At 42.7% G+C, this 27,661-nt stretch overlaps 1 protein-coding gene across 1 annotated transcript in view; it reads right to left on the bottom strand.

Annotated features, from left to right (window-relative positions):
* Window positions 1-27,661, bottom strand: part of LOC109044138 (uncharacterized) — a 68,191-nt gene that overhangs the window by 7,636 nt on the left and 32,894 nt on the right. Inside the window, exons 2-4 of the mRNA XM_072301170.1 lie at window positions 22,358-22,573; window positions 5,633-6,895; window positions 285-419 (exon numbers count right to left, since the gene is read on the bottom strand). Coding sequence (XP_072157271.1) covers window positions 285-419; window positions 5,633-6,895; window positions 22,358-22,565 — 1,606 coding nt within the window. The 5' untranslated portion in view covers window positions 22,566-22,573. The remainder of the gene's footprint in view (window positions 1-284; window positions 420-5,632; window positions 6,896-22,357; window positions 22,574-27,661) is intronic.

Here is a 27,661-nt window from a genome sequence, read left to right as displayed (position 1 = left end):
TGAAACTTACATTGTTCAGTTTGTTTTTAGGAGGGAAAAAATAATTGTTACGTCTCGAAATTTTAAGTGTATTTTGCTTCCTTGCGAAAATATGATTGATCAAAGGTATAGTTCAGTTAAAATCGTTGGTCGAGTAAATTGTTTGGAATATAAAATTGAAGATAGAGCAGTTTAAGCCGGTTGTTTCAGTGGATATGTTGCTGTGATTAACCGTCAATAAAGATCATTTAAACATTTTTACAGCCAAATCATATTGAAATGTATAACTTAGGAAAAACTCTTACCGTTCAAGTCAACTAGTTTTGGGGGAGCAGTATTTTCTATTTTATTGTTATTGTCGTCAACTTTGAAGTACCCCTCTGGGTCGGCGGCTTTCTCTTTCTTTACTGTCACTCGTTTTTTCTTCGCCTCAGATATCCCTGATAAACATAAAGACATGACGTTGCGTTTGAATATTGAAAAGCGTGCAAAAATGAACACATAAGCAATTGAAACAAGCATCATAATGAAATAAAAATGCAAACAGAGGGTGTCAACGAAATACCTGCCAAAGTGAGCAGCGCAACCAGTGCTTTAATTTTAACCCAAAAAAGGAGAATAAATATGGTAGCAAGTCTAAGTTTTAGGAGGTATGTCTACAATTTTGATTTTTCATAATGCAGCGCAAAATTTTGCAAGGGGCAAGAACGTATTAAAAATTAGGATTTTAGCATTTTTTTAAAGGTGGCACATCGTAGTCCTCCTCTTTTTATGGCGTTTTATCGCCTAATTTTTAGGTACATTTCAATTATGGCACCGGTTTAGTGATGAAGTTAAAACACTGGCACCAGGAGAGCGTAAATTGCCTCCAATTCATAATGTAGGCAACAACGTATCCGCTGGGTTAAAATAATCGATTACAGGAATTTCAAATAAAACAGCGATGAAGAGAGCTTTTATCAAATAGAAAATGAGGCCTTCGCATGAAAAAAGTGACATAGGTAAGATTTCATGAAAGTATCTATATCTGGAATAAACTTAATCGCAGATACGCTTTTTTAGAAAGTTGCTTCCGTTTCGATGAATGCTATTTTTAAAGTTTGTAAATTAATTTTTTATAAGGCTCTTGATCAAAGACTACGATACGGAGCTCCACGTTTCAGCATGCATGGGTCATGGAGATTTCTCAGGACTGACCCGGAAACAAACTTTTTTATTAACCTAGTCAGTGCGTTCATATTATGCACGTCACCACAGGCGCGTTGGTATAATGAAACTTGATTAAACCGTAATTACGTTATGTTCAGCTGCAGCTAGAAACTTTCACGTGTGGGTGAACATTTTCCGAGAACATAAGCTAAATACCAGCAATTAGTATTCGCTTGTGAAAGTTCAAAAAACCGCGTCTCTGCAATATCATCGAGACAGATTTCCCAAATATTTTGTTTTTTTTTGGAGCAAAACTATTGAATTCGTTGGTTCATTCTTTTTCCCCTTTTACTGTTTTCTTCGATTCTTCTCTGTCTCGTGAAGAATTTTCGTTACAAATTTCAGGCAATATTACAGGTCAGTTTTTAAAGGAAGAGCTGGTGTGGACGTGTACATTTTGAAAAACTGCGAATACGATAGGTAAGTGTGACTGAAGTGTAACAAAACATGCTTTGTTCTTTAAACCATTTTGCCGATTAAAACATTACACATTTTATCTTAAAAAGCGTTGTCGCTGCAATCACAATTGACAAAAAGCGAATAACTCTGAAGCATAGCAAGAGCGGAAGAACACAATTCAAATCATTGATGCCGAAAAGAAACTTACTAACCTGACCTAAGGTCTCGATCTTGACTGATGTCTCTCCATAGCAAAGGTTCAAAAGTAGAAAATTATTTTTTGTTTTTGCAGAAATCACAAAAACTTAATCTGCGATAAGATGATGAAACACCTCTACAAATTTTTGTACGTACTTTCTTTGTGTACTTATATCACCATATATTACTTATTTTACATGAAGTTTAGTTTCTAATAATTAACTTTCTAATTTTACGCAAAATTCCAGGAGTCATTTTACTGGTAAGACTCCATCATTCAATGGCAACAAGTTTTTAGGATCCATAAAGATTTTTGATAAAGGAACGTAACTTTTTCCAAAAAGGAAGGTTGGATCTGACGTCAAAACTGCGCCTGTTTTTAGTTACTACTTCGGCGCAATGCACCTTATTTTTAGGCGATAAACTCTGATTTTCGGCCTATATGGCCGTGCAACTAGTTGCCTTGAGATAAGTTGACAGAAAAATGATCCTTCAAGGCGATTCTTGCTAGAGAAGACTCTTTTTCCATTTGTTCTTTGTCTATTGCTCTTTTTCAAAATTTTGATGTTTTATCTAACTCGACTTTTTAAATTTATACTTTTCATTTGTCTACCATTTAAAGATTTTTGCAGCTGAAGAGTTCATGTATCTCATAGAAGCTCACTAAGAGTTGGCGAAGGACATGTAAAATAAAAACATTGCCGTTCCTTTCCCTGAAAACAGAGAACTTTTCCATGCATCTCTCATCTAGAGCTTACTCCCACTCTCTGTATGTTGGGATAAAAGCAAGTCTTATTCATGTCAGCACATACAGAGTAGCGGTTGAAGGGCAAAGAACGCCTAAGGCGGAAGAGAACCCGCCAATGGGCCAATAGAACCCATTTTAATTCATTTTTTGAAAGTACGGAGTGAGTTAAGCCTCTTGTATAATTTTTTCAAATGTTTTCCCCAACCTAAACGACAAAGAGACCCCTTTTTAAAAATGCCAAAAATGGGTCGCATTGGATGCGATATCTTTGGCGGGCTCTGCTGATGTAGTCAGGTGAGGAAAACGGCGTTTGCTAATTTGCTGAACTTTAGGTATCGCCTGCCACGTTAACCAGACTGTCGGTTTTTGATTGCTCGGATATTTAATAGGTCATTCTCCACTTAAAAATGTTTTTTTAAACTTTTTAATACAAGTTTTGGTTTTTTCAAAAAGATGGACCTTTGGAATACTAACCTACGACCCTGAGAGCATTTTTTTTTTTTTTTTTTACTACTTCAAATACCACACAAGTAGTAATCCTTGCGCTTCCAGTTAGAGCCCCTCCCCCCTCCGTCCATACCATGCACCAGCCCAAGGCAACCGTTGTTTGAGACCATCAAACTCGGGTTGCCTAGCCGGGAATCGAACCCGGAACCTCCTGATTGTAGAGCCAGCGCTACAACCACTACACCACAGGAGGCGACAAACGTTTTTGCCACTATTCCATCGACTCGAAGGTTAGTGAGAAGGAGCCAGCCGAGAAAGAACAACTCCACGTTAAACAAAACTTAAAAATAAACATTTATTTCCAAATAAAACACTAAAGTAAATTTCGTCGCATACAGGGTTATTCAAAAGTTACGCACCACTGGCCATAACTTTAGTTCTAATTATGATATCGATTTGCGGTTTGTGGCGTCCTTCCTCATATCGAGGGGGAAACTTTTTGAGGTACTTCCCACTTCTTCACCCCCCCAGGGGGAGGGGGGGCGGGGGGCAACTCAAAAATTTCAAATGGCAACCCCCATCATGTGATACATCGTTAGAAAGAGCATGAAAAAAGAAAATTTTTGGCGCAAACCGGAAGTCGATCTGACCCCCCTATCAAAAGTTAGGGGGGTCCAAAGGTTATTTAGGGGGTCCGTACCTTCATTTTTTAGAGTGGCTTCGGCGGCTCTTGGACATACCGTTTCTCTTTTCAAAGAGTCCTGGAATACTCCAGGTCTGATACCGAAGTCTTCATATTGCCCCCGGGCCACCACAGCCCCCCCGTAGGGGGAGGGGGGCCTGTTACAATGAAACATTGCATTAAAATGCGGAAAGTCACAGAAGAGCTTCAAACTTAGCATCAAATCCGAGTGGAACTTCTTGCCAATGTTAACGCAAACGCAGCCTGCGACTTTAAAGTGAGTTTTCAAAACTCTTAGCCCCCTGCCCCCCTCATTTTTGGTTGCAGAGAGGGTAAAAACCGGGAAATTCACTACAAATAAGCCCGAAACTAATGTCCAACTTGAGAAGGACCCTTGAAACGTTGCGATCAGTCGGAGCATTGAAATACAGGGACTGCCGCCCCCTTAAAGTACGGAAACATCCATAAAACCCCCGCTGCCCCCCTCATTTTTTGTTGCGGAGCGGGTCAAAACCGGGAAAATCGCCAGAAATGATGCCCGAAACTACTGTCCAACTTGACGCGGATCCTTGAAACGTTGCGCCCAGTCGAAGAACTGCAATATAGGGACTGCCTCCCACTTTAGGGACGGAAACATCCATAAAACCCCCGCTGCCCCCCTCTTTTTTCGTTGCAGAGCTGGTAAGAACCGGGAAATTCGCCAGAAATGATGCCGGAAACTACTGTCCAACTGACGCGGACCCTTGAAACGTTGCGCCAGTCGGAGAACTGCAACACAGGAACTGCCGCGCACTTTAAGGATGGAATCATCCATAAAAGCCCGTTCGTTGCCTCCCGCTCATTTTTCATTACGGGGCTGTTATAGGAACCGGGGCATCATTTCTGGCGAATTTCCCGGTTCTTACCAGCTCTGCAACGAAAAAAGAGGGGGGCAGCGGGGGTTTTATGGATGTTTCCGTCCCTAAAGTGGGAGGCAGTCCCTATATTGCAGTTCTTCGACTGGGCGCAACGTTTCAAGGATCCGCGTCAAGTTGGACAGTAGTTTCGGGCATCATTTCTGGCGATTTTCCCGGTTTTGACCCGCTCCGCAACAAAAAATGAGGGGGGCAGCGGGGGTTTTATGGATGTTTCCGTACTTTAAGGGGGCGGCAGTCCCTGTATTTCAATGCTCCGACTGATCGCAACGTTTCAAGGGTCCTTCTCAAGTTGGACATTAGTTTCGGGCTTATTTGTAGTGAATTTCCCGGTTTTTACCCTCTCTGCAACCAAAAATGAGGGGGGCAGGGGGCTAAGAGTTTTGAAAACTCACTTTAAAGTCGCAGGCTGCGTTTGCGTTAACATTGGCAAGAAGTTCCACTCGGATTTGATGCTAAGTTTGAAGCTCTTCTGTGACTTTCCGCATTTTAATGCAATGTTTCATTGTAACAGGCCCCCCTCCCCCTACGGGGGGGCTGTGGTGGCCCGGGGGCAATATGAAGACTTCGGTATCAGACCTGGAGTATTCGAGGACTCTTTGAAAAGAGAAACGGTATGTCCAAGAGCCGCCGAAGCCACTCTAAAAAATGAAGGTACGGACCCCCTAAATAACCTTTGGACCCCCCTAACTTTTGATAGGGGGGTCAGATCGACTTCCGGTTTGCGCCAAAAATTTTCTTTTTTCATGCTCTTTCTAACGATGTATCACATGATGGGGGTTGCCATTTGAAATTTTTGAGTTGCCCCCCGCCCCCCCTCCCCCTGGGGGGGTGAAGAAGTGGGAAGTACCTCAAAAAGTTTCCCCCTCGATATGAGGAAGGACGCCACAAACCGCAAATCGATATCATAATTAGAACTAAAGTTATGGCCAGTGGTGCGTAACTTTTGAATAACCCTGTATGTAACAGCAAAATCCCCCCGAAAAAATAAAGCCCGGCGCCCGGTGTTTTAAATGCAGTCGACGGCCTCTCTTTACGCGTAGGACGGTTTCTTACCTCGGTAGGGCTCCTGCTCGGCGCGGTGCTCCTCCAGGATGCGCCGAATGTTCTCCAGGTCGTAGGCGAGCGCCAGCTGGTTCATGACCTGCTCCCGCACCTTGTCGATCACCTGCTCGTTGCGGATCCCCTCGTGGGCGCCCGTGTACTTGACCGCCTTGGCGATGATCGCGTCGGCCGCCTCCCGCAGCGAGTCCATCAGCATCTCGTAGTTCTCCGCCTTCTCCAGCTCCTCCTGGGTCTCCGACTTGCCCTGGTTCTCCCGCGCGTAGGCCTGGAGATACTGGTCCAGCAGCCAGTTGTCATCGACCGACTTCTTCCGCCTCCGGTCGATCCCGAAGTAATCCGACCAGTCGATCGACTTCTTGGACATGGCGATCGGCTTCGGGATCTCCGAGTTCGTCGCCTCCTCCTTCTGTCCCAACTTCTGCTTCGTCTTGCTCTTGGGCTCCTGCTTCACCGGCGGCTTCGTCGTGGTGTCTAATTTGACCTTCAACTCCACCTCCGTCTTGTTCTTCGTTTGATTGTTCTTCGGCGTCATGAAGATCCCGGACAACTCCTTCGCGACGTTCGGGTCAGTCTTCTCGTGGAGCTTGCGGGCGTCCTTCTTGCTCCTGACTAATTTCGAGGAGCGTTTCAAGACGCGCTTGTGTCCTTTATCCACGGAACCATCTCGCCACAACCGCTTGCGCATTATGTGGTGGCCTAGACTCCCGGGGATCTTCGGCGGTTTCTCCAAGGGCCGCTTCTGGTCGTCGTAGAGGTTGATGCCGTAGGCGTACTTGCCACCGCGCTTCCACGCCGGCAGGGGCGAGTTGAAGAAGTCGTAGCCGGTGTCGAAGTCCTGGCGTTTGTCCTTGTAGTTCTTCTCGAGGGGGATGGTGTTCTGGAGGTAGGTGTTGACGGCGTCGTTAAGGGCGTCTAGGTACTCCTCCAGGTACTCCCTCTCGTCCTCCTCGTGGCTGCTCCGGTGCCGGTCCTCGTAAACCGGTTTCGCGCGCTCCCGGAAGGAGGTCAGGAAGGGGTCGTCGCTCCGGGCACCGAGTCGTTGGAGGATCTCGGGCTGTTCGGAGAGCTCCCGGAAGGCGGAGCGTTTCTCGGCGATCTCGTCGGGGGAGACGCTGTTTATGTATTCGGAGAGAGCCTCTTCGAGGGATCTGCTCCGGTCGTTCTGGGATTCGAGGTCGTCTTTCGAGTAGGGACCGCGCCCCTGGGAGAGGAGCATTTGGTAGTTGTAGCCGGGACCTTCCAGCCGGACGTCACCTGGACCACAAAAAGAAGTAAGATCAGTGCGCAGAAGTACATTTTTTTAGGAATACAACATTTGGACCGCGTTCGGCAGAAAAGAATCAAGGCATATCATGCTACTGCCAAATTCAATCGAGCAATTTTATTTTTTACATGGCGACGGTTGTGCGGATTTTTGTGCAAATTTCAGTGAATTCTCTGCACACTGGAAAAAACACATTGAATCTAGAGTCCAGACTCTTAAAAACATCGACAAGAAAAAATACTCTTGATTCAATCAGATTTAAGCTTAAATCAAGAACCAAGCCTCTTAATTTGAGCGGATTTCCTTTTGATTTAAGCTTAAATCTGATTGAATCAAGAGTCCTTTTTCTTGTCAATGTTTTCAAGAGTCTGAACTCTAGATACAGTGTGATTTTTTTTTCCAGTGCATAGTACGAAGCAAACTCCTTGAGAATTTAAAGGGTATCTGTTCATTTAGCCACGGCTCGTGGCGCCACGCAACAAAAATTGTTGCGTTTAGCCACAAGTTATAGGTGCCGTGTGGCTAAATGAAACATTCAAAATTAGTGTGGCTAAATGCAACAAATTTTGTTGCGTGGCGCCACGCAACAAAAAATGTTGCATTTAGCCACAGAAGTTATGTGTGATCTGAGTTATCTGTGGCTCATTGCACCGCAGCCAACAGGGCTACCGTGCAATGAGCCACAGATCTTGGCGCCACGCTCAGTGTGGCGCCACACCCCTGCAAAATCCTCAAATTTCCCTTATGTTTAAAACTGCTTAAGTTCTGGTGCAACCTGCCACAAAGTTCTGCTTACAGTTGACTTTCCGCTCATCTTTGACTTTCGTAAAAAACTGCCCAACCAACTTTGATAAACTTTCGAGCGTGGCACCACGCACCAGCGCATGAAAAAATCCGGGCCCAGCGCCACAGGGCCTAATCCACCTGAGGTTAGGTTAGGTTAGGTTATGTTAGGTTATGTTAGGTTAGGTTAGGTTAGGTTAGGTTAGGTTAGGTTAGGTTAGGTTAGGTTGGGTTAGGTCAGGTCCGATGCGACGCGACGTGGGCCTCGCTAACAATATGTTGAATTGTGGCTGTCTAAATTTACCTAATCTAATATGCTTCGCCTAGAAGATTACCCTTAGTATTCATGAGTCAACTCAAATCTATCTCACTAATCTGTGTACTTTTGTTGCGTGGCGCCACGCAACAAAATTTGTTGCATTTAGCCACACTCATTTTGAATGTTTCATTTAGCCACACAGCACCTATGACTTGTGGCTAAACGCAACAATTTTTGTTGCGTGGCGCCACGAACCGTGGCTAAATGAAATGTAATCATTTAAAGGAATCCGCGCAAACGGTCACTTATAAAAAATTAAAATGCTCAATTAAATTAGGCGATAGTTGATGTGGCTTGGTTTCTTTCTGCTAAACGCGGTCCATTTCTTAATTATGTCGTGTTGTGACCAAACGTAGACCTTTAAAGGCATGCCATTCTAGGCGCGAAAATCCGCCGAGTCTACAACCGAAGGTGGCATAAGGATGTGACAAAGGAAATCCGATCGAAATCCTTATACGAAGTGTTATACCTACGTCGATCGCCGACTTACTAAGCGCCACATAAAATGTCTACTGAAATTCCAGCATCGAGAGGGGATGATTCGCAATTCGCAAACCTCATTAACGGGGAACTCGTGATTTTTTGAAAGGATCCGATCCAAGTATATGCATATGTATAAGTTCTCAAAATTGTGACTTTAACCGTGGTAAAGTGTTGCGTTATGAGAGAGCCCATCTCTTTTAAAATAATGAATTTCGAAAGAATCCATCTCATGACAAATAAATTTCTGTGTGCATGAAAGAGTGACTAAAGTAATGGGTAAAATAAGACTAAAACTCGAAAAAATAAATTTTGGCATAACGTTTAGAGCTGCTGCAGGCTCATTTTAAGTCACAAGACACGAAAAATAAGTGAAAAACTGCGCAACAACCTGACCTCAGGCCTTGCCAGGCAACCTGTGGAATCATTTTTTTAATTCATAATTTTACGTACACGGAAATTGCAATTTTTTGCTCATAGATGCGCACTGCGCAGTTACGGCTTTTCCTTTTGTGAGGGCACTCACAATGCCATGATAGCAATTTTAGCCTTTAGGTACATATGGCAACTCCTTACACTATATAGTCTTATCTCCGCAGAGAGAATTTTATTACTTTTCGAGATGAACACTTCCACAATTTAATGATCCGTCATTATTGCAGACTTTCTTGTAAGCTTTTTATGAGTCTGGAAGTTAATTCAGGAGAAAGGCAATCAGACAACCGTGTTTCGAGTCAAATTTTACATTGAAATATGGTCGGTTATACCTCAAATTCCCAAACTCAAAATATCATTTCCAACCTATAGCCCATTTTAAGTTAGAAAAGTTCATTTGACACATTAAATCTTTATTATTAGAGCTTGTAATACAAGCTTGAGAGAATAGCGATCTTCAGAATAGGTGGAGGATAACTGAAATGTGACGGCCCGTTTAACTTTCCCTCCTCGAAGGCTTTCAAATTGGATGAAAAGTTGCAAGAAAAGTTACAAGAAAAGTTACAAATGAAAGTTCACTCGACTCAATTTTGTCGCATTATATTCGTCCTTCAACTTCGCCGGAACAGGGAGAGAATTGTGTGAACTGGGTCGTATCAAATGGGTCTATATTTAATTTGAAATCAAAAATTGCGCATTTCTTTACCGTTTTCTCGTAAAGAATGGACCTCATTCTGCTGAATAAAAGTAGAATTCTTGGAATATCATTGAATTCAGAAAAATAACTTTCCTCTTTCCAGGAATTAAGAGAATTTCGCGCCCAAAATACCTGAGTTTATTCCCGTCAATATGAAAAACTAGTCGTAATTAGCTCGCTTTGCGAGCTGACACTCGTAGCCGGGGAGTGCCCCTGGACCCCAGTTCTACGCTTTGCGACGAACTTGCGACTCGCTCCGCGAGCCGCCACCGCCCCGCACAGTTTTTAACATTGCTGAGGAGACAACATCTATGTCTTAATCTTCTTTTTCACCAAGTTTTACAGAAATTGATGTTCTAGGAGTCCGGACCGTGTTTTCGTGCGGGGCCGCCATCTTGGATTTGGAAATGTTGAAAATCTGACCAAAAATGCGAGTTTTCCGTCAAAATACACCTCCTTATACCGAATTTCACAAAAATCGATGGATCGGAAGCCGAGATAACAATTTAGACCACGTTCGCCATTTTTGATTTTTGAATTTTGAAAATCTGACCAAACATTCTAGTTTCCCGTCGAAATATACCCCGGATACCGAATTTCACGAAAAATCGATCGAACAGGAGCCGACTTAGCATTTTAGGCCACGGCCGCCATCTTGGATTTTGAGATTTTGAAAATCCGACCAAAAATTCGAGATCCCCGTCGAAAAGTACCCCTGGATACCGAGTTTCCCGAAAATCGATCGAACAGGAGCCGACTTAGCATTTTAGGCCACGGCCGCCATCTTGGATTTTGAGATTTTGAAAATCCGACCAAAAATTCGAGATCCCCGTCGAAAAGTACCCTTGGATACCGAGTTTCCCGAAAATCGATCGAACAGGAGCCGACTTAGCATTTTAGGCCACGGCCGCCATCTTGGATTTTGAGATTTTGAAAATCCGACCAAAAATTCGAGATCCCCGTCGAAAAGTACCCCTGGATACCGAGTTTCCCGAAAAATACCCCCGCTTACCAATTTCCACAAAAATCCGTTGAAAAATACCGCCTAAAACCTTATATTTCGTCTATAAGGCAGTGACGTCACGCAACAGGATTGAACCTGTTCGGCGCGATGCGCGTAAACAACCGCGTATCTCCAATGTAATACTATATGGAGAAACAACTGTTCGCTCTTACGGGCGTCCTAAGCAGCGGATTTGAGCGGGAATAATTTTAATCAACTCCTCATTACAATAGCTAAGCGTGTACCAATTTTAAGGGAAATCGCTTCGGCCAATTTTTATCTAGGGGGGGCATAGTGAGTGGGAACAGCAGCTTTATATAGAGTAACTAGTCGTGATTAGCTCGCTTTGCGAGCTGACACGTCTAGCCGGGGAGTGCCCCTGGACCCCAGTTCTACGCTTCGCGACGAACTTGCGACTCGCTCCGCGAGCCGCCACCGCCCCGCACAGTTTTTAACATTGATGAGGATACAACATCTATGTCTTAATCTTCTTTTTCACCAAGTTTTACAGAAATTGATGTTCTAGGAGTCCGGACCGCGTTTCCATGCGGGGCCGCCATCTTGGATTTGGAAATGTTGAAAATCTGACAAAAAATGCGAGTTTTCCGTCGAAATACACCTCTTAATACCGAATTTCACAAAAAGCGATGGATCGGAAGCCGAGATAACAATTTAGACCACGTTCGCCATTTTTGATTTTTGAATTTTGAAAATCGGACCTAAAATTCTAATTTTACGTCGAAATACACCTCCTAATACCGAATTTCACAAAAATCGATGGATCGGAAGCCAAGATAGCAATTTAGACCACGTTCGTCATCATGGATTTTTGAATTTTGAAAATCGGACCTTAAATTCTAATTTCCCGTCGAAATATACCCCCTAATACCGAATTTCACAAAAATCAATCGATATCAGGAAGCGATATAGCATTTTAGGCCACGGCCGCCATCTTGGATTTTGAAATTTTGAAAATCTAACCAAAAATTCGAGTTCCCCGTCGAAAAGTACTCCTGGATACCGAGTTTCACGAAAATCGATAGAACAGGAGTCGACTTAGCATTTTAGGCCACGGCCGCCATCTTGGATTTGGAAATTTTGAAAATCTGACCAAAAATTCGAGTTTCTCGTCGAAAAATACCTGCGGATACCGAGTTTCACGAAAATCGATAGAACAGGAGCCGACTTAGCATTTTAGGCCACGGCCGCCATCTTGGATTTTGAGATTTTGAAAATCCGACCAAAAATTCGAGTTTCTCGTCGAAAAATACCCCTGGATACCGAGTTTCACGAAAATCGATATAACAGGAGCCGACTTAGCATTTTAGGCCACGGCCGCCATCTTGGATTTGGAAATTTTGAAAATCTGACCAAAAATTCGAGTTTCTCGTCGAAAAATACCTGCGGATACCGAGTTTCACGAAAATCGATAGAACAGAAGCCGACTTAGCATTTTAGGCCACGGCCGCCATCTTGGATTTTGAGATTTTGAAAATCCGACCAAAAATTCGAGTTTCTCGTCGAAAAATACCCTGGATACCGCGTTTCACGAAAATCGATCAAACAGGAGCCGACTTAGCATTTTAGGCCACGGCCGCCATCTTGGATTTTGAGATTTTGAAAATCCGACGAAAAATTCGAGATCCCCGTTGAAAAATACCCCCGCAACCAATTTCCACAAAAATCCGTTGAAAAATACCGCCTAAAACCTTATATTTCGTCTATAAGGCAGTGACGTCACGCAACAGGATTGAACCTGTTCGGCGCGATGCGCGTAAACAACCGCGTATCTCCAATGTAATGCTATATGGAGAAACAACTTTTCGCTCTTGCGGGCGTCCTAAGCAGCGGATTTGAACGGGAATAATTTTAATCAACTCCTCGTTACAATAGCTAAGCGTGTACCAATTTTAAAGGAAATCGCTTCGGCCAATTTTTATCTAGGGGGGGCAGAGTGAGTGGGAACAGCAGCTTTATATAGAGTAACTAGTCGTGATTAGCTCGCTTTGCGAGCTGACACGTCTAGCCGGGGAGTGCCCCTGGACCCCAGTTCTACGCTTCGCGACGAACTTGCGACTCGCTCCGCGAGCCGCCACCGCCCCGCACAGTTTTTAACATTGATGAGGAGACAACATCTATGTCTTAATCTTCTTTTTCACCAAGTTTTACAGAAATTGATGTTCTAGGAGTCCGGACCGCGTTTTCGTGCGGGGCCGCCATCTTGGATTAGGAAATGTTGAAAATCTGACCAAAAATGCGAGTTTTCCGTCAAAATACACCTCCTAATACCGAATTTCACAAAAATCGATGGATCGGAAGCCAAGATAACAACTTAGACCACGATCGCCATTTTTGATTTTTGAATTTTGAAAATCGGACCTAAAATTCTAATTTCCCGTCGAAATACACCTCCTAATACGGTAGTTGCACAAAAATCTATCGATATCAGGAAGCGATGTAACATTTTAGACCACGATCGCCATTTTTGATTATTGAATTTTGAAAATCGGACCTAAAATTCTAGTTTCCCGTCGAAATATACCCCCGGATACCGAGTTTCACGAAAATCGATCGAACAGGAGCCGACTTAGCATTTTAGGCCACGGCCGCCATCTTGGATTTTGAGATTTTGAAAATCCGACCAAAAATTCGAGATTCCCGTCGAAAAGTACCCCCGGATACCGAGTTTCACGAAAATCGATCGAACAGGAGCCGACTTAGCATTTTAGGCCACGGCCGCCATCTTGGATTTTGAAATTTTGAAAATCCGACCAAAAATTCGAGTTTCCCGTCGAAAAGTACCCCCGGATGCCGAGTTTCACGAAAATCGATCGAACAGGAGCCGACTTAGCATTTTAGGCCACGGCCGCCATCTTGGATTTTGAAATTTTGAAAATCCGACCAAAAATTCGAGATCCCTCGTTCGAAAAATACCCCCGCTTACCAATTTCCACAAAAATCCGTTGAAAAATACCGCCTAAAACCTTATATTTCGTCTATAAGGCAGTGACGTCACGCAACAGGATTGAACCTGTTCGGCGCGATGCGCGTAAACAACCGCGTATCTCCAATGTAATACTATATGGAGAAACAACTTTTCGCTCTTGCGGGCGTCCTAAGCAGCGGATTTGAGTGGGAATAATTTTAATCAACTCCTCATTACAATAGCTAAGCGTGTACCAATTTTAAAGGAAATCGCTTCGGCCAATTTTTATCTAGGGGGGGCAGAGTGAGTGGGAACAGCAGCTTTATATAGAGTAACTAGTCGTGATTAGCTCGCTTTGCGAGCTGACACGTCTAGCCGGGGAGTGCCCCTGGACCCCAGTTCTACGCTTCGCGACGAACTTGCGACTCGCTCCGCGAGCCGCCACCGCCCCGCACAGTTTTTAACATTGATGAGGAGACAACATCTATGTCTTAATCTTCTTTTTCACCAAGTTTTACAGAAATTGATGTTCTAGGAGTCCGGACCGCGTTTTCGTGCGGGGCCGCCATCTTGGATTAGGAAATGTTGAAAATCTGACCAAAAATGCGAGTTTTCCGTCAAAATACACCTCCTAATACCGAATTTCACAAAAATCGATGGATCGGAAGCCAAGATAACAACTTAGACCACGATCGCCATTTTTGATTTTTGAATTTTGAAAATCGGACCTAAAATTCTAATTTCCCGTCGAAATACACCTCCTAATCGGTAGTTGCACAAAAATCTATCGATATCAGGAAGCGATGTAACATTTTAGACCACGATCGCCATTTTTGATTATTGAATTTTGAAAATCGGACCTAAAATTCTAGTTTCCCGTCGAAATATACCCCCGGATACCGAGTTTCACGAAAATCGATCGAACAGGAGCCGACTTAGCATTTTAGGCCACGACCGCCATCTTGGATTTTGAGATTTTGAAAATCCGACCAAAAATTCGAGATCCCCGTCGAAAAGTACCCCCGGATACCGAGTTTCACGAAAATCGATCGAACAGGAGCCGACTTAGCATTTTAGGCCACGGCCGTCATCTTGGATTTTGAAATTTTGAAAATCCGACCAAAAATTCGAGTTTCCCGTCGAAAAGTACCCCCGGATGCCGAGTTTCACGAAAATCGATCGAACAGGAGCCGACTTAGCATTTTAGGCCACGGCCGCCATCTTGGATTTTGAAATTTTGAAAATCTGACCAAAAATTCGAGTTTCCCGTCGAAAAAAACCCCCGGATACCGAGTTTCACGAAAATCGATCGAACAGGAGCCGACTTAGCATTTAAGGCCACGGCCGCCATCTTGGATTTTGAGATTTTGAAAATCCGACCAAAAATTCGAGATCCCCGTTGAAAAATACCCCCGCTTACCAATTTCCTCAAAAATCCGTTGAAAAATACCGCCTAAAACCTTATATTTCGTCTATAAGGCAGTGACGTCACGCAACAGGATTGAACCTGTTCGGCGCGATGCGCGTAAACAACCGCGTATCTCCAATGTAATACTATATGGAGAAACAACTTTTCGCTCTTGCGGGCGTCCTAAGCAGCGGATTTGAGTGGGAATAATTTTAATCAACTCCTCATTACAATAGCTAAGCGTGTGCCAATTTTAAAGGAAATCGCTTCGGCCAATTTTTATCTAGGGGGGGCAGAGTGAGTGGGAACAGCAGCTTTATATAGAGTAACTAGTCGTGATTAGCTCGCTTTGCGAGCTGACACGTCTAGCCGGGGAGTGCCCCTGGACCCCAGTTCTACGCTTCGCGACGAACTTGCGACTCGCTCCGCGAGCCGCCACCGCCCCGCACAGTTTTTAACATTGATGAGGAGACAACATCTATGTCTTAATCTTCTTTTTCACCAAGTTTTACAGAAATTGATGTTCTAGGAGTCCGGACCGCGTTTTCGTGCGGGGCCGCCATCTTGGATTTGGAAATGTTGAAAATCTGACCAAAAATGCGAGTTTTCCGTCAAAATACACCTCTTAATGCCGAATTTCACAAAAATCGATGGATCGGAAGCCAAGATAACAACTTAGACCACGATCGCCATTTTTGATTTTTGAATTTTGAAAATCGGACCTAAAATTCTAATTTCCCGTCGAAATACACCTCCTAATACCGAGTTTCACAAAAATCGATCGATATCAGGAAGCTATGTAGCATTTTAGACCACGATCGCCATTTTTGATTATTGAATTTTGAAAATCGGACCTAAAATTCTAATTTCCCGTCGAAATACACCTCCTAATACCGAGTTTCACAAAAATCGATCGATATCAGGAAGCGATGTAGCATTTTAGACCACGGCCGCCATCTTGAATTTTTGAATTTTGAAAATCTGACCAAACATTCTAGTTTCCCGTCGAAATATACCCCCGGATACCGAGTTTCACGAAAATCGATCGAACAGGAGCCGACTTAGCATTTTAGGCCACGTCCGCCATCTTGGATTTTGAGATTTTGAAAATCCGACCAAAAATTCGAGATCCCCGTCGAAAAGTACCCCCAGATACCGAGTTTCACGAAAATCGATCGAACAGGAGCCGACTTAGCATTTTAGGCCACGGCCGCCATCTTGGATTTTGAAATTTTGAAAATCTGACCAAAAATTCGAGTTCCCCGTCGAAAAGTACCCCCGGATACCGAGTTTCACGAAAATCGATCGAACAGGAGCCGACTTAGCATTTTAGGCCACGTCCGCCATCTTGGATTTTGAGATTTTGAAAATCCGACCAAAAATTCGAGATCCCCGTCGAAAAGTACCCCCAGATACCGAGTTTCACGAAAATCGATCGAACAGGAGCCGACTTAGCATTTTAGGCCACGGCCGCCATCTTGGATTTTGAAATTTTGAAAATCTAACCAAAAATTCGAGTTTCCCGTCGAAAAGTACCCCCGGATACCGAGTTTCACGAAAATCGATCGAACAGGAGCCGACTTAGCATTTTAGGCCACGTCCGCCATCTTGGATTTTGAGATTTTGAAAATCCGACCAAAAATTCGAGATCCCCGTCGAAAAGTACCCCCAGATACCGAGTTTCACGAAAATCGATCGAACAGGAGCCGACTTAGCATTTTAGGCCACGGCCGCCATCTTGGATTTTGAAATTTTGAAAATCTAACCAAAAATTCGAGTTTCCCGTCGAAAAGTACCCCCGGATACCGAGTTTCACGAAAATCGATCGAACAGGAGCCGACTTAGCATTATAGGCCACGGCCGCCATCTTGGATTTTGAGATTTTGAAAATCCGACCAAAAATTCGAGATCCCCGTTGAAAAATACCCCCGCTTACCAATTTCCTCAAAAATCCGTTGAAAAATACCGCCTAAAACCTTATATTTCGTCTATAAGGCAGTGACGTCACGCAACAGGATTGAACCTGTTCGGCGCGATGCGCGTTAACAACCGCGTATCTCCAATGTAATACTATATGGAGAAACAACTTTTCGCTCTTGCGGGCGTCCTAAGCAGCGGATTTGAGTGGGAATAATTTTAATCAACTCCTCATTACAATAGCTGAGCGTGTACCAATTTTAAAGGAAATCGCTTCGGCCAATTTTTATCTAGGGGGGGCATAGTGAGTGGGAACAGCAGCTTTATATAGAGTAAACTAGTCGTGATTAGCTCGCTTTGCGAGCTGACACGTCTAGCCGGGGAGTGCCCCTGGACCCCAGTTCTACGCTTCGCGACGAACTTGCGACTCGCTCCGCGAGCCGCCACCGCCCCGCACAGTTTTTAACATTGATGAGGAGACAACATCTATGTCTTAATCTTCTTTTTCACCAAGTTTTACAGAAATTGATGTTCTAGGAGTCCGGACCGCGTTTTCGTGCGGGGCCGCCATCTTGGATTTGGAAATGTTGAAAATCTGACCAAAAATGCGAGTTTTCCGTCAAAATACACCTCCTAATGCCGAATTTCACAAAAATCGATGGATCGGAAGCCAAGATAACAACTTAGACCACGATCGCCATTTTTGATTTTTGAATTTTGAAAATCGGACCTAAAATTCTAATTTCCCGTCGAAATACACCTCCTAATACCGAGTTTCACAAAAATCGATCGATATCAGGAAGCGATGTAGCATTTTAGACCACGATCGCCATTTTTGATTATTGAATTTTGAAAATCGGACCTAAAATTCTAATTTCCCGTCGAAATACACCTCCTAATACCGAGTTTCACAAAAATCGATCGATATCAGGAAGCGATGTAGCATTTTAGACCACGGCCGCCATCTTGAATTTTGAATTTTGAAAATCTGACCAAACATTCTAGTTTCCCGTCGAAATATACCCCCGGATACCGAGTTTCACGAAAATCGATCGAACAGGAGCCGACTTAGCATTTTAGGCCACGTCCGCCATCTTGGATTTTGAGATTTTGAAAATCCGACCAAAAATTCGAGATCCCCGTCGAAAAGTACCCCCAGATACCGAGTTTCACGAAAATCGATCGAACAGGAGCCGACTTAGCATTTTAGGCCACGGCCGCCATCTTGGATTTTGAAATTTTGAAAATCTAACCAAAAATTCGAGTTTCCCGTCGAAAAGTACCCCCGGATACCGAGTTTCACGAAAATCGATCGAACAGGAGCCGACTTAGCATTTTAGGCCACGGCCGCCATCTTGGATTTTGAGATTTTGAAAATCCGACCAAAAATTCGAGATCCCCGTCGAAAAGTACCCCCGGATACCGAGTTTCACGAAAATCGATCGAACAGGAGCCGACTTAGCATTTTAGGCCACGGCCGCCATCTTGGATTTTGAAATTTTGAAAATCTAACCAAAAATTCGAGTTTCCCGTCGAAAAGTACCCCCGGATACCGAGTTTCACGAAAATCGATCGAACAGGAGCCGACTTAGCATTTTAGGCCACGGCCGCCATCTTGGATTTTGAGATTTTGAAAATCCGACCAAAAATTCGAGATCCCCGTCGAAAAGTACCCCCGGATACCGAGTTTCACGAAAATCGATCGAACAGGAGCCGACTTAGCATTTTAGGCCACGGCCGCCATCTTGGATTTTGAAATTTTGAAAATCTGACCAAAAATTCGAGTTTCCCGTCGAAAAGTACCCCCGGATACCGAGTTTCACGAAAATCGATCGAACAGGAGCCGACTTAGCATTATAGGCCACGGCCGCCATCTTGGATTTTGAGATTTTGAAAATCCGACCAAAAATTCGAGATCCCCGTTGAAAAATACCCCCGCTTACCAATTTCCTCAAAAATCCGTTGAAAAATACCGCCTAAAACCTTATATTTCGTCTATAAGGCAGTGACGTCACGCAACAGGATTGAACCTGTTCGGCGCGATGCGCGTTAACAACCGCGTATCTCCAATGTAATACTATATGGAGAAACAACTTTTCGCTCTTGCGGGCGTCCTAAGCAGCGGATTTGAGTGGGAATAATTTTAATCAACTCCTCATTACAATAGCTGAGCGTGTACCAATTTTAAAGGAAATCGCTTCGGCCAATTTTTATCTAGGGGGGGCATAGTGAGTGGGAACAGCAGCTTTATATAGAGTAATAACTAGTCGTGATTAGCTCGCTTTGCGAGCTGACACGTCTAGCCGGGGAGTGCCCCTGGACCCCAGTTCTACGCTTCGCGACGAACTTGCGACTCGCTCCGCGAGCCGCCACCGCCCCGCACAGTTTTTAACATTGATGAGGAGACAACATCTATGTCTTAATCTTCTTTTTCACCAAGTTTTACAGAAATTGATGTTCTAGGAGTCCGGACCGCGTTTTCGTGCGGGGCCGCCATCTTGGATTTGGAAATGTTGAAAATCTGACCAAAAATGCGAGTTTTCCGTCAAAATACACCTCCTAATACCGAATTTCACAAAAATCGATGGATCGGAAGCCAAGATAACAACTTAGACCACGATCGCCATTTTTGATTTTTGAATTTTGAAAATCGGACCTAAAATTCTAATTTCCCGTCGAAATACACCTCCTAATACCGAGTTTCACAAAAATCGATCGATATCAGGAAGCGATGTAGCATTTTAGACCACGATCGCCATTTTTGATTATTGAATTTTGAAAATCGGACCTAAAATTCTAGTTTCCCGTCGAAATATACCCCCGGATACCGAGTTTCACGAAAATCGATCGAACAGGAGCCGACTTAGCATTTTAGGCCACGACCGCCATCTTGGATTTTGAGATTTTGAAAATCCGACCAAAAATTCGAGATCCCCGTTGAAAAATACCCCCGTTAACCAATTTCCTCAAAAATCCGTTGAAAAATACCGCCTAAAACCTTATATTTCGTCTATAAGGCAGTGACGTCACGCAACAGGATTGAACCTGTTCGGCGCGATGCGCGTAAACAACCGCGTATCTCCAATGTAATACTATATGGAGAAACAACTTTTCGCTCTTGCGGGCGTCCTAAGCAGCGGATTTGAGTGGGAATAATTTTAATCAACTCCTCATTACAATAGCTAAGCGTGTGCCAATTTTAAAGGAAATCGCTTCGGCCAATTTTTATCTAGGGGGGGCAGAGTGAGTGGGAACAGCAGCTTTATATAGAGTAATAATAACATTGCCCCTAATACCAAATAAATCATTGGGCGTAATTATACTCTGAGATGACCCTTTTAGCTGTATAAACATTATTGGTTCACGTGAAACTGGTGTTACGTCCTAATATCAGTAGTAAAGACAGAGAGGCAATCAGATCGCGAAGCTGCGTCAGGCGCGTAATACAACTATTTTAACTCTCTGGTCGGTAAATTGTATCATTTCAAAATGAAGGAGTTTATTACCTCTTCGAAACCGTTCCTTGTAGTTCAGATTTGAGAGTCAAGTGGAAAGTTTAAAGAGAGAGAGTTTTGCTTGCAGGGTGGCTGTCTGCAAATCCTTTTACTTATGATATCCTTTTAATTTCTCCTTGATTTCTCCTGCTGGTTGAATTTGCTCTGAAAATGTCTTACTTAAACAACTTCTAAAGCGCATTTGGTTTTGTCACCTTAGAAATGTGTTTCATGGAATAATCCTCATAAAAAATTCACTAGTTAAAGTATGCGATAAACATGTCTCCTTTTGAGATAATATTATCTTTCCGAATGCTCAACTGATCCAGAAATTTCTTGAAAGAAAATTCTCCCTTTTAAAAACGTCCAGTTAGGGTATTTTGGGTCCTAGTTAGAATTTTATGTCCGCCAAAAATATTTAGTTTGCGAAAATTTAGTTAGATTTGTTATATACATCGAATCTTAGGAGATAATTAATTAAACGTATTTAATCAACAGGAACAATATCCACTAAGACATTAGCCCTGTGTTGTCACGCATGTATTTTTATGCATCTCAGTGCTCATGTCAGAATGGATATTGTTCCTTTTGATTTAAATATGCCCAATTTGCCATGTTCATTACATTAGATTGTAACTACATTTCAATGTTGCCAAATTTCCCTTCGTAAATTGCTTTCCTTTCCGGAGAATCTTAGGCATTTCTAACTGAAAATTTCAGTGATTTTTCCTTCGAACTCATGCAAAAATCAGACTTTTGTAAACATTTTCACAAGTGCATTCTTGTAAAACATTTAATTACTTGGGTCAATTTTGCAACCTTGGAATGGAGTTACGTTCCTTCGTCCTAGAAAACGACGAGATATCAAACTTATTTTTCTCTATTGCAAGTCTATGTCACTCAGTCTAGTCCCACTCTATCCTAATGGGCCTGTTGCAAACTTCTGCAAGAGTAAAAATAAGAGTTGATTTTATTGGTAAATGTCTCAAAAATCACGATTAGCGCATTGGCAAAGTTTAAAATACACTCCTAGCTTCACAATCTGCGTAAGAAATTTGCGATTTTTTGAGCTTCCCGCTTCAAAAATGATACGACGGCACATATGAACATGGCGTTAGAGGAGTCGTTCCATTCAACCCTATCGCAATAGCAATACCCAACAGCCGACGCTTCCGCGTGCAAATCGCAGTTGGGAGCACAAGGCCAACCAAAGCGGATCTTTATCGACGCGAAGAAATCGTAAATGTAAACACGCTGAGTTGTTAGCAAATGGTTAGAATCTCGTTTAGGCACATGTGTTTTGGCGAATTGGTGTCGGCCATGTTGAATATTGTGAAGTATCCTAGTGCACAGGGGTCGGATAGAACGACACCTCTAACGAAAGTCCAACTGTGCGTAAAATCGTTTTGAAGCGGAAGGTGAAAAAAAAACGCAATTTCTTAAGCAGATTGTGAGTTAGAGCAGTGTCGAAACTCACAGTGCCAACGCGCAAACGCGCCTAAATAAGCGGATGGCGCCTAAAAATGAAGGCTCTCGCAACGTGGCCTAAAATTGTCCCTAAAAATCTGAATTTTTATATCAAGGTGATTATTCGAAAGTTTCAGCACTACAAGTGCAATGTTTTTCTATTTCAGAGTTTATCTTAGGCTTTGTCTCCCAAGTGACAGCTACGTTCTAGTTATGTTACGAAAACATCTTAAGCGAACTGTTCACCTAAATGCGCCATAATATGTTAGGCAAAAAGTCAATTGGCCCTAAAAAAATTAAAGCGCCTAAAATCGGCTTGATGCGCCACATGGCTCCTAAAACTCAAAGGTGAGTTTCGAACACTGGTTAGGAGTGCATTTCAAACTTCACCAATGCGCTCATCGTGATTTTTGAGACATTTATAGATAGAAACAACTCTTATTTTTGCTCCAGCGTAAGTTTGCAGCAGGCCCATTTTGATCGATGAGCAATTTTCCGGAAGTTCTAAAATGTGTTTGCCTACCTGATGGGAGGTCTAGGTATCCGAGGGCTTCGCTAGGAGGCCCCCGTTCGTCAGCCTCGTACTCCCGAGCCTGTGCCAGGGCCATGGCCCTCCGTCGCTGCGACACGGCATTGATGGCCGCTTGCAGGCTGTCATCCTCGTAATCACATTGCACCGCGCTCAAACATAAGTAGAAAATTAGTCCAGCACAGCTCACTGCTGATCTCATCTTCACGTCTGCAACAGAGGAAACACTAGATTAGGAATCCGATATAAAAAATGAAGGGGCGATAAATTAGTTTAAAGCAATTTTTGAGACATTTTACATCATACCGAAAAATGAGGGGTATCGATTAGGGCCGTTTTTGGGCCCACCCTACGCTGAGAGAAAAAATAACCCATAAGTTGTGCTAATATGGGAAATGGAACTCAAAGTAACCTAAGCCTTCAGTTGAAACTGGGATTTTTCGGTTTCCTCTTTATTTTTTGTGCCAAATTGAACGCAAGCTTTACCGGGATTAACACAAAATTTGGGTTGGTGTGTGTTTCACTTCCTGTATTAACTGAAAGTACCGCAAGAACACGAATATTTTTTCAGTGTAGCTGAATGACCTCTATCCTTCAATTTTTTGCTTATCGAAGGTCTATACTATACTATACGGAATGTATAGTAGCAGTCAACTAACAGTCAAACACGTCCAATTTTGAGCGTTTGGTTGCGAATACACGACGCTGCAGCACAGTGAAAACACAAAATATAAAGGAAAAATTAAAAGGCTTTGGAAATCATTAAATTAGACACGGACCCACCTTAATATTTTCAAAACACACGTTATATTTTCCTTTAATACATATTTTCCCCCCATCAATTTAAATGAGAATAATCCGTGCAGAGCGTGCAAACCTTTCAAAATCATGAAGTCATTCAAGTCATCACGCTGACTCCGCGAGTTTAAATATTGTAGCCTAACACAAAGCGAAGTGCGCACTGGCGCCTACAAACCTAACGGGATACTTCACGCGTTGCGCAATGCGTGAAGTATCCCTGTTAGGTTTGTAGGCGCCTATGCGCGTGTCACGCTGGTCGCCCGCCGCGCCGCTGAGTGCTACGGCGTTTCAAGCAACTATTTCGCGACATAGGTGCTGCACAGTCGCGAAGTTATCGTACACAGGAAAAATCTAAAAGCCTTTAGCTGAGGAAAATCAAAAGGTTCATCCGGTTCAGGTATAAGAGGATGGGATTTTCTTGAAAGATAATTAAGTCCTGTTGCACCAAAGAGGCGTAGAGAGTTTTAGTGAATTTTCCCTCATGGAATTGACGCCAAAATTCTCAATTATATATTTGGCCAACCAAACAAACAAAAAACGAGCAAACCCTCATTCTTCCAAGACATTGTACATTTCATCCAAAAACGTCGTGAGCAAATGTTGTTTGTACATATATTTACATGTTGACCAATTAACTTTGGGTCTCAATAATTGATAAGTGGAGCAAAACTCCCCTGCCAAAAAAACGCGTGGACTTAAACTACTGGAAAAAACAAGTGCTCGGACAATAAATCGTTGATGAAATGTCCTATAACCGCTCTGGGATCCACCACTGTACTCTGTCCTCCCACAATCCTTATGGTGGTTGGCACTCCCTCGTTTCATTTAAAACCCCTTATCGCCACCCTTGCAATGGATGTCCCCCAAAACGCAATGGAACGAATCACTAGAAAGAGCGACGCCAAAAATGACCGTTTTTTGGCACAATTTGGGCCAGAAGGGATTTTTCTGAAACCGGGCCCAAACGATACCTTATGATACCCTAAAACTCTGGTTAAAATTTTAGCTTGAGTATGCGCACGGTTTTTAAGAAATGAGGGGGCAAAGTTGCCAAATCGCCATCATTCTGGACAGCATTTCTACAGCAAAAAGACGGGAAAAATGGACGAAAAAGTTACACCTTTAATGGGTTTCGGCTGTAAATATTCTTATTGGGCCCCCAAGCATTTAACTGTGTTCAGTTTCAAAAATTTTGATCGCACAGTGGTCCAAAGTGGGGAGGAATCGTCGACGAATCATGATTCTTTGTCAAATTTTTAAAAATGGAAATAAAATTGTCGGTCTGCTGCAGTTTTCATGGCTAACAATGTTCTCATCGGTCCTCAATGCATGAAATTGTGTTCAGCTTCACAAATTTACATCGCACAGTGGTCAAAAATGAGGGAATTAGTGGACAAATTAAGATCCTCTGTGAAACTTTTTAAAAATGAAGTGAAACTGTTGGTCCCCAGTAGAGTTTAGATCCCAGAAAAATTCATGTATTTAATTTTCTTAATTATTACTGCATGTCAGACCGTATTGTCTATAGAACGTTGTTATAGAATAGACTTTGTAGCATTATCTCTATAAAATATGCAAACTTTCAGAAATCTAAAAAAAGAGGGAAAAATGGAGAGAAAAATTAAAAATGATTTAAACAGTCCAAAAAATAATTTAAAGAATTTTTCCGGGATCTAAACTCTGCTGGGGACCAACAGTTTTACTTCATTTTTAAAAAGTTTCACAGAGGATCTTAATTTGTCCACTAATTCCCTCATTTTTGACCACTGTGCGATGTAAATTTGTGAAGCTGAACACAATTTCATGCATTGAGGACCGATGAGAACATTGTTAGCCATGAAAACTGCAGCAGACCGACAATTTTATTTCCATTTTTAAAAATTTGACAAAGAATCATGATTCGTCGACGATTCCTCCCCACTTTGGACCACTGTGCGATCAAAATTTTTGAAACTGAACACAGTTAAATGCTTGGGGGCCCAATAAGAATATTTACAACCGAAACCCATTAAAGGTGTAACTTTTTCGTCCATTTTTCCCGTCTTTTTGCTGTAGAAATGCTGTCCAGAATGATGGCGATTTGGCAACTTTGCCCCCTCATTTCTTAAAAACCGTGCGTATACTCAAGCTAAAATTTTAACCAGAGTTTTAGGGTATCATAAGGTATCGTTTGGGCCCGGTTTCAGAAAAATCCCTTCTGGCCCAAATTGTGCCATTCTTGGCGTCGCTCTTTATATTTTGTAGCGGAAAGCTATTGATTGGACCACATTTTGCAATAAGAATTCCCTATTTCTGACTCAATTCATTGCTCCTCTGACGTAACAGCGTATCTCAATTTCCGCGTGAGCCCTGTCCCCCGTATAACTCTATGCGTTTTGGGGTTCATAAGGAAATGGAGATACGCCATTACGTCAGAGGAACGACCATTTTAGAAACAATATAAGCACTGTCAGTTTCCTTCCACATTTAGGAGATTTTATGGATGAACCGGAGGTAGTGGCTCATTATTGCAAACTGGAGTCTATTTAGACAACATTTTGCAATTAGGAACTACAATATCTGGCTTAGGCAACGTACGTGCTATTAGTTTCCCCATGCGTATAAGTGTTTTTATAGATGAACCAGATATTTCAGTTTCTAATTGCAAAATAAAGTCCAATTGTGGTTCATTTGCCCAGCGCGTAGAGAGTGGGTGACGACTGAAGAGCGACCAAATTTTAAACCCCTTTCTCTCCCACCGCCCGTACCGCACAAGTACCGCGGGGGGTCGGTACTCGTTTAATGAGTCACGGTATTTAATATTCCTTAACCTTGTCACCGTATTGCTTCCTCGCCAGGGCAGATGTGCCACATTTTGCGGAGGAATTTTTCGCTCATTACGGGCCCGTTTATTTTGAATTGGGATCATCAGAAACTAGAGGTATTTCCCAAACATCTTGCAACCCTGTACTCCTAGCTTTCATTGATAATCCTCAGCTTCCTGGAGTCTGGCGAAGCTCCGTTGCACGAATATTAGAGAGCGACGAATAAAGTTGGGAAAGGTAAAATTAGGGGATGTGCATCGTTGCCAGTTTCTTTTTATATTAACTCTTACTTTTTTAAAAAAATCTGTTTAAAACTTTGTCGCTTAGCTTCTAATAACCCGAAAATACTCTCCGGTTCATTTTCGCATTTAGTCTTAGTGCCTATCTATACCTATAAAAACGAACTTTTGAGAAAAGTTAGAGGGAAAATATTTGATGAATATGACAGTCCGCGGGTAAAGAGACCTGGCTGCCGAAAAAATAAAAATCACCTTTTCTACTTTTATTGTTGTACTAAAGGAAAGATTTACAGAGGATTTTACCTAACAAATACTTAAAATGAAATCAAAGGCGGAGTTATAACGTAAATTTTAATTCAGAAAAAAGTGAATTGAGGGGCTTGGAGGAGAAGGCACAGATGTGCAGTTTTTGCAAGAATTGAGATATTCATGGATTTAACTAAAACTAATTTGAAAGTACATTTTGTGAAAAATTCACAACTAAAATCACACTTTAAGGCATCAAAAAGTAAGTTTTAACTCCTTTTCCACCATAAGGTTCTATGTAATTTTAAAACTTTAAACACTTATTTCTTGGAGAAGCAAAAACTGCATTTATGCGCCTTATCCTTCAAGCTCCTCCATTTAAATTTCCAATCGTTTGTTATTGGGGCTCAAAAATGTCGGTTTAAAATATAATGTTTTGTCCTTCAAAAAAGGTCTATACCTCTCGCAACTTCTACTTCGGGATGTTTAAGGAATATTCAAATTAAAAACTTAAGTCGGAAAACTCGGTTTCCTCATCCGACTCAAATAAAGCCGCTATGCTAGAAAATTCGCTCTCCCTTCCCCCTTTGTAAAGTAAGTTCCTTTTTCTCTGGATCCCAAATGGGCAAATCATAACAGTGGGGAACCAACTTTTCCTGTTTGGTTCAGAGGAAACTTATAACCACAAATTTTCCTCAACTCAACAAAGTGATTTAATGAACGCGTTCATGTACTTTGTTTCCGTTCCTCCGTAAATGGGTCCAAATATTGACCATTCGATATGGATTTGCGTGCAGATTATTCGATACTTTTTTCGAAATTTGGCATCCAAAAGTGAGCTTGAGCTTTGAGCAGCACGGAGAGGACCGTGCCGAGTAGAATTTTCAATAAAGAGAGCTCGAGGCGAGGAATTCGCCACAGACATCCGGCGTTGCAACGTCTCATCACTAAATGTTAGGTTTTAAAATTATCATCTAGTGATTTACCCCGAGATGGAGGGAAAAATTTTCCTCGTGAAAATGGGGATCGTTTTGTGGAGGATCCATTAAACGAGGGTTTTATTGGTCTGAAAAGCCATTCATCGCGAACGGTTGATTCGATCCAGCGAAAGTTAAACGATAAACTCGTCTAATATGATCACAGTGGTCCCGAATATAATGCCGTGCTTAGGAAGAACACCGTATGAGCCTTCAGGCGTTGCCAAATTT

This window comes from Bemisia tabaci, chromosome 6, assembly GCF_918797505.1.
Source record: "Bemisia tabaci chromosome 6, PGI_BMITA_v3".
NCBI lineage: Eukaryota > Metazoa > Arthropoda > Insecta > Hemiptera > Aleyrodidae > Bemisia > Bemisia tabaci.
Note: the sequence above shows the minus strand (reverse complement) of the source record. Positions and strands in the feature narration are given on the sequence as shown.